The sequence below is a fragment of the Semicossyphus pulcher genome, unplaced genomic scaffold (genome assembly GCF_022749685.1).
Source record: "Semicossyphus pulcher isolate SPU_LCO1_2020_fin unplaced genomic scaffold, fSemPul1.0.p SCAF_14, whole genome shotgun sequence".
Taxonomy (NCBI): Eukaryota; Metazoa; Chordata; class Actinopteri; order Labriformes; family Labridae; genus Semicossyphus; species Semicossyphus pulcher.
In genome coordinates, this window is record NW_027211648.1 from 5,103,608 (window position 1) to 5,111,070 (window position 7,463).

At 45.2% G+C, this 7,463-nt stretch overlaps 1 protein-coding gene across 1 annotated transcript; it reads left to right on the forward strand.

Moving 5' to 3' along the window:
- Positions 1 to 581: 581 nt before the first annotated feature.
- ky (kyphoscoliosis peptidase) lies at positions 582 to 6,909 on the forward strand. The gene is made up of 7 exons (XM_069662235.1): positions 582 to 634; positions 1,582 to 2,180; positions 2,833 to 2,947; positions 3,041 to 3,158; positions 4,262 to 4,453; positions 4,731 to 4,921; positions 5,185 to 6,909. The coding sequence occupies exons 2-7, from the start codon at positions 1,602 to 1,604 to the stop codon at positions 6,501 to 6,503; spliced, it is 2,514 nt and encodes an 837-aa protein (XP_069518336.1). The 5' UTR covers positions 582 to 634; positions 1,582 to 1,601; the 3' UTR covers positions 6,504 to 6,909.
- Positions 6,910 to 7,463: the final 554 nt, after the last annotated feature.

A 7,463-nucleotide genomic window follows, 5' to 3' on the forward strand; every position in this document is an offset into this window, starting at 1 on the left:
CACTAAGTGCACAAATAGACGCGTTGTGTATTTCTCCATATGCGTGCGACAGAAACAGGGCTGACTGAGCGTGTTTGATGTTCATGTGGCAGTTATCGTATTCATAAACCCTTCTGTCCCTTTCTTTGAACAACCAACACTTGACCCCTCTGTTGCACCAAACACGTGCTCACGCGCCAAACTTTCCATCCGCCTGCTTATGCCGCACAAACGCTCACACTCACGATCCATACGGACACATGGCGACACGCACAACCTGACACGCCCACGTTTACAAATTCACACCCCCTCGTGCGCTCGTATATGCTGTAGTGTGAATGCACTGATTAGCAAATGCATGTACAGAGCATGCACAAGTACATCAGAACATGCATCTGTAAACCACACACACTCAAACACACTCACAGATACACACACACACACAGACGTCACACTCCTGAGTTGGGGCTTACTCTATTGGCTGGTCTTAACTGCTTTGTAGTATTTTTAGGCCTGTTATTCTGGGGCCTGTCCTGGCAGGCCACTGGGAGAGTATATAAGCTCCCCCTGCAAGTGGGGACCACTAACACACAGTGGAAACATCTCTGCCTGGCACTCCAGCGAACATCCAGCAGGCATTTCAAATCCCCTCAGGGTGAGTAAAAGCCTAATCGACTTTTAGGGATGCAGCCTTCTGAGACCGGGTTTACCTACCTTTAATTTTGTGAGGTGAATCTGAATTAAACCGTCATTTTGAAGAGACAGCATGACATTTAAGGACGTGCACTAGAATGCTGTTTGATTTCTCTGTGGGGAAAAAACAATAATGGGTTGGATTTTTTCCAACATTAGGGGTGGTACCTTAGGATATCCTTTGGGACCTTCACGTTAGTTGCACTCCAGGAAGGTCGAAGGTCAGGGTCAGCTGCAGCATACTGCCCACTGAGCTGATGGGACTTAGTGGCCTGTTGTGGGACACTTGAGCTGGGCAGATACATGCCAAAATGGGGCTTCAGCTTGGGTCGTCTGGTTTGCGGAGGGTCAGTATTTCCACCGTGCCCACAGGCTGTTCCTCTGAAAAATACATTTTTCAACAGCCATGCTGCAGAGCCGTTATTGAGATTTACATCTTGTTTTCTATATACGTCGAGAGAGACATGTTGAAAGAATAAAAATAGATTCATACAAAGTATGTTCACAGTTGTGTTGACACATGTTGCATACATACAGCCATCAATCTGAAGCTTCACCACATCACATATAGAAAGTTATAAGGTCGTCCTAATCTGGTGTAGGCTTTTTTAGCCTTGACAGTGACTAATGAATCCAACCTTTGTGTTAATTTGTGGTCATGAATAGACATGATATAATTGCCAATTCATCACTGTCTTACCACTGTATGGAATATACTTTCTGCTTCGCCCAGTGCAGCATGTGCAATAGTGCTCTGGATCTTTTGTGAAGGGTTCCCACAGCAACTTAAGCTATTGAACAAAGTACTGAAGCCCTACCTGCTCACAGGATTAAGAGTAGTTGCTAAAAATAGCTCTGAGAAAATGGCAAATGTGTTCTGAATAGTATCTACCTTCTCTCTCTGGTTAGGACGCCATGCTTCCAGCATAATGTCAGCTAAAGTTGCAATTCAGAAGTTCTCCTTCCCCTTCTCCTGCGCTGCACGCCTTTCTCAGCAAGATGCAGTGACCCAGAAGGGATGCATACAGACGAAGGCCCTCGCGCTGCACGACCTTCAGGAAAACCCAATCATAAGCGAACCGAACCTTGTTGCAGTGGTAGGAGGTCTGGTTAATGATGAGAACCGGGTCCAGGAGAGTCATAAGAGCCCCCCTATGGGAGGCATGGCTGCTTCCCAGGTCCTGGACTGTGCAGAAGCTTCCCAAAGTGCGGTGGTCTCGAGGCGGGGCGTGTTTGAGAAACTGACGGTTGAAAATGAGGATCAGCGTCCTGCGGCAAAGAGACAGCTGTCGTCCGAGAGTGCAGCCAGGACCATCACCGTGGTGAAGAAGAGTGCGGTGAGGAAGGAGGCGGAGGAAACGAGGCACCTGAAACCGAAAACACACCTCGGACAGAGGGTGTCATCGTGCCCTTTGGCGGCAGGGAAGAGGAAGTGTCGAAAGGACCTCTTCAGCAACTCTGAGGTTTTCCACAGGGTTGATTCACACGCCATCAGGGCAGGAGCAGAGGTGACAACATTTATACAGTATCATCTTAGCATTACATAACATAGAAAGTGCTAACATTTGTACTCTTTCCAGCCATAGTGCAAATATCCCTACCATTGACTTCTCATTGGTAACTTCAACCTCAAGAATGACTAACATAAATCCATGAGTCACAGTTTATAGTCAGTGGCATCTCTGCGTCTCCCATACAAAAGATCTTAATGCAAAGGATTCAGAAAGATGCAGCCAGCTTAGCCTTGTCGGGAAATCCAAATAGAAGGACATTTGCAGCAGGATAAAATCGAACCAAATCTAAGTAAGACGAACCAAAACAAAGACACGACAGAGATGGGTCTGTGTGTCCCTGAGCTCTGCAGGAAAAGCATTGAGGAATGATAACATCTACTCATCTTTTGCAATAAAACCATAACAAATATTGCAGCTCTCAGGCAGCACTGACATCCTTGAGCATGAATGGTCACTCGGTTTATTCAATACGCCATGACACTGAAAAATGCTTGCAAATAGGATGATGTCCAAGGATGACAGAAATAAAAAAACAAAACTGTCGCAGCGCTTACGTGAAAGTTTTCAATGCTGGCTGAATGTGAAAACCTCCATGTTTGGATACATATGTGAATCTTATCAAACAGTAAGTCTGTTTGTGTTTCAGCTGAAGGAAAAGTGTGTGTATGATGTGAAGACCATAGCGCAGAGCATCACACAAGGAGCCAGGAATGAGCTGGAGAAGGTCCGTGCCATCTGGGTCTGGCTGTGCCACAACATTGGTGGGTATTTCACATATTTCTTATTACTTTTTTTTAAGAGCAGATGGTTTATTTATGAGTTGTTCTGGACTAAAATGAATGTTGTCTATACAGAGTATGATGTGAGTGGATACCTCGGCCACTCAGAGAAGTTGAGCTCCCCAGAGGAGGTGATAGCGACCGGTCGGGGTGTGTGCTGCGGCTACTCAAACCTCTGTATAGAGATGTGCAGGTAAAGATACCAAAACGAATCTTTGCATGAGTAAGACACGAGGGGGGAAAGGGTTTTCTTCAATGTGTTAGACCACAGACACATGCAAAGCACAGCTGTTAAATTACAACTCATATAAACCTACTGTCAAACAATTTCCAAACCATAAATGTGAAGTGTTTCTGCAAGTTAAAGCTGCATTATTTGATATGTGGCCACTTGGCGGCAGCACAACAAGTTAAGTAAACGTCATCGACATATCATCACGTCGTTATGGCTAACATGATAGCTGTAACAAATCCAGAAGACATGTAGCAAACTATTAGCTTCAGACGTAGTTACAAATTTAATTGTGATATTCAACTTCAGCGTAGCTCTGTTTGGGGAAACATCTGTACGGTGGCCCTGAAGTGCTAATCACAACGGCAAATCAGAAAACACTACAACATTAACAAAACCGGAAAAGGTGTACCCTCCGGCGACATGAAACGCCGCTGATTGGTCCGTCCTTTGAACCGGAAGGCGCTAAACCATGTCCTTCCTGTTCAAAGGACGGACCAATCAGCAACGTTTCATGTCGCCCGAGGGTACCTACCTTTTCACTTCAGGGCCACCGTACATCTGGCTCTGCTAAACATTTGCCAAGTTCTCAACAATACTCACTAGCTAATTACTGTCTGTCTGCCGTTTGATGCTGGATAAGTAGTGTGTTGTAACGTTTGCCAACTGCAGTGGAAATAAGGATAATGATAATGGCGAGCCAAACACCAAAACAATGAGCCTAAAGATGCTACCAAGCTTTTCAGATAAGAGATTAACTTACTGTACATGGAGAAACCAAACAAAATGATTCCACGGCGTTTCAAAGTTTTTCATTCATCTACATGAAGGTATACACGCTTATACAGCAGGTGTTCTTTCAATTCCATTCTTTCATGCAGTCGTGAAATATTGCGCTGCGTTCTGCAACCTTGGTGAGCAACCTGAGGTCAAGATGGACTTATAAATACTCAAGTATAAATAATGTGCACTGAATTGATCTGCAGCACAAACTTGAGCTTCTCTTTAAGGACACGGGATTTAAAATGAAATGAAAGTATGCTCTGTTTGGTTTGTGTTTACAGAGAGGTGGGCATTGATTGCCAAGAAGTTCCGGGCCACAGTAAGGGCATTGGGTACCGTCAGGGCCAGAGCCTCAAGAATGTGAAATCTGATCACCTGTGGAACGCCGTGCTTCTGGGAGAACAGTGGTTCCTATTGGACGCCTGTTGGGGAGCAGGACGAGTAGATATGGAGCAGGAAACCTTTGTCAAAAGGTTTGAAAGGGGAAGAGGGACGAGAGAACGATTCCACCACATTTGTGATTCAGTAGAGATGTAGCATTAGACTGAATGTTTTCAGTGGAATACACCCAGTCTGGGAATATAAAGCGGGTTTGGGCAAATAGCTTTTTGTTTTTACTGCCAACAATTCCATTAATGCACCACTGCAATGCAATCGTGACAAGTACAAGTTTGCTCTATTGTTTATTTGCAACACTTGAAACCAGCAGCGAGTTGACTCAGTCTGCTGTCTCCATCTGTTGCCTCCAAGGTTCGATGATTTCTATTTTCTAACGGACCCGGAGGAGTTCATAGATTCCCACTTTCCCGACGAGGAGAAATGGCAGCTCCTGGACGTGCCCATCACCCTTGAGGAGTTTGGGAGGAGGGTCTTTAAGACCTCGACCTTCTTCACCATGGGGCTCAGGCTGATTCAGCCTCATCTCTCTCACATCGTCACAGGTTTGAGATTTATTGATTTTACAAGGGGTACATGTTCCTTTCATTTTATCGCAATTTTATACACACAAAACATTGTTAATAAAGACATGTCGAACGTTTTGTCCCACAATGAGCAAATACAGAATGTTCTCCGAAATTAAGCAATCGGATACATTTGAATTTTGCCACCCAACTTCACCTATCAATCTTGTTGCTCTGTCTTTCCAATGAAAGATAAATGGTGTTCAGTCCTCTTAAAAATCCATTTCTGATTACCTCTTCAGATGATGGAGAGGCAAACGTGTGCCTTGGCTTCTCCAGACCAGCGACTTTTACCTATGAGATCACACAGCACCAGGACCTTCTTCACTGTGGAGCTTCGGAGCAGAGAGAGTCCAGCAACTCCTCTTACGGCCTCCTGACAGTCTCCCATCGGAGCATGAAGCTACAGCTCCTGCCACCTGCAAGCGGTGTGTATGACGTGAAGGTGTTCGCCAGACCTGAATCGGTCACTACGCCTCTGTTTTGGGTCTGCTCCTTCACAGTCGAGTGTCCAACACCCAGGGCCATGGAGGAGATTCCAGAGAACCCCTTTTTGTCGTGGGGCCTGCAGCCTATTGCAGGATCTCTGGGTGTCTCAGGCAGCAGCCAGGGCAGTGAGGTTGCTGAGGTGGAAGAAGGTGTGTTTGAGTTGGCGCTGAAGACGTCCAGGCCTCTGATGGTTCTTTGTGAACTTGTCCACCCAGAACTGGAAGCTGCCGTGGCAAAGCGCTGCCTGGCTACTCAGATTCAACCAAATGTCCTTACTTGCCACGTCTTGTGCCCCTTGCGTGGCTTCTACCGGCTGACGGTGTTTGTGCGGGATCATGAAAAAACAGAGCTCAAGTTCCAGAATGCTGCAAACTTCCTGTTGCACTGCAAAGGGAAGGTGGTCAGTCCGGAGGAGTTGTTCCCTCCTAATCTGGGTTCAGTGTGCGGGCCAGGAACCCGCACAACAGAGGCAGGGCTGTCCAAATTTAGCCACACGACTGCACTGTTGAGTACCCAGCAAGGCAAGTGTAACATCACCTTCCACAACCAGCGGGACCTTGAGCTTCACACTGTGCTCAGCAGAGAAGAGAATAAAACGGCAGCCATCCCGCTTTCACGCCACCTCTTCTGCACATACACAGACACCAAGGTGACGGTGAGTGTCAGCCTTCCTGATGCTGGGGTGTATCGGCTGGCCCTGTATGCCAAGATCACTCCCGGCGGAGATTTCAACCCCATGTGTGACTTTGTTCTGAGGAACAGCTGTGATCAGCCGTGCCCTCCTTTCCCCAGTGTCTACTCAGCCTGGAGAAAAGGCTGCGTGCTCTTTGAGCCCCGCGTGGGCCTGCTGGAACCCCTCTCATGGGTCCGCTTCAGGGTGAGGGTCCCTGGGGCCCAGAGGGTGAGTGTAGTGGGGGAGACACGAACTGATCTGAAACTGAACAAGAGCCGAGTCTGGGAGGCTGAGGTTTTCAGTGGAAATGGGCTCCAACAACTTAAACTAGCAGCCGCCTCAGGGGAGTCCAGTGACATGGATGTTTTGATGACCTTTGACATCAAGCAGGTGGATTGAGAAGAGTGAAATCAAAAGGCTGCCAGATGGATTGTTCTTGGAATAAAGCTGTACACTGCCTATTGAAGTTACTGGTACGGACTGACTCAAATCTTTCAGGTTTAACTGCATCAACATAACACAGATGGTGCATGAAAAATGTAATCTGAAACGTGACTCTGTGAAGCTGTAAACTGTGTAGCATTTAAGTGATGAAAATGCAATACTGAACTTACCTGTACCTATTTCTCTTGGAAGCTATTGTTTTATCAAGGTAGTCGGTAAAACATAATTTTAAAATACTGACAATGGTGCTCAACTGTGATATAATACGGATAAAGAGTGCATTTGATCATTGGTGTTATGTCATACAAAGGTAATCTGCATTTTGGAATGATGATGATGTTGTCGAAAGGAATGAAATAAAAATAAAATGTGAAAACAATATCCAAATTGGGACTACTCTTTCTTCCAGCAGCGACTCATGTAGCAAATTACATTTCCTTTATATCAGTATTACTCATGTTACAGAGGCCGAAAAATTATCTTTGATATTAAGATTTTCAAAAGAACAGTTCTAGAAATTAACTTTAATGTTTTATCTATAAAATGTAAGAAACTCTTTGTACAGACTATGTGAAAACACAGTCAATGCCTAAAACCCCTTTCTAGTATGAACCCTGCTTACCCAAACATGCTTTAAATAGTAGTTAGCAAGTTGTAGGGACTAAGTTCCGAATTTATTAAATACAAATAGCTTTAAACACCCAGTCGAATATAAAAGTCCTGCAATAAATCATAGCATCAATGAAGGTTATAAAGTTTGGATTCAGAGGATGTAGATTGTGGTGCTCTTGAACTCTAAAACATTCACTTTTTTTAAATGTATAGCCTCCAAAATGGCAATGCAGTTGATTCAACACCTCTGAAAAACAATTTCCATAAAAACTGAACAGTGTAACCTATAATTGCAGAGCTGTT

Coding starts and splice junctions, on each gene's coding strand:
- ky (XM_069662235.1), top strand. CDS start 1,602: ATGTCAGCTAAAGTTGCAATTCAGAAGTTCTCCTTCCCCTTCTCCTGC. Junction 4,454..4,730: donor CAGGAAACCTTTGTCAAAAG/GTTTGAAAGGGG, acceptor GTTGCCTCCAAG/GTTCGATGATTTCTATTTTC. Junction 4,922..5,184: donor TCTCTCTCACATCGTCACAG/GTTTGAGATTTA, acceptor TTACCTCTTCAG/ATGATGGAGAGGCAAACGTG.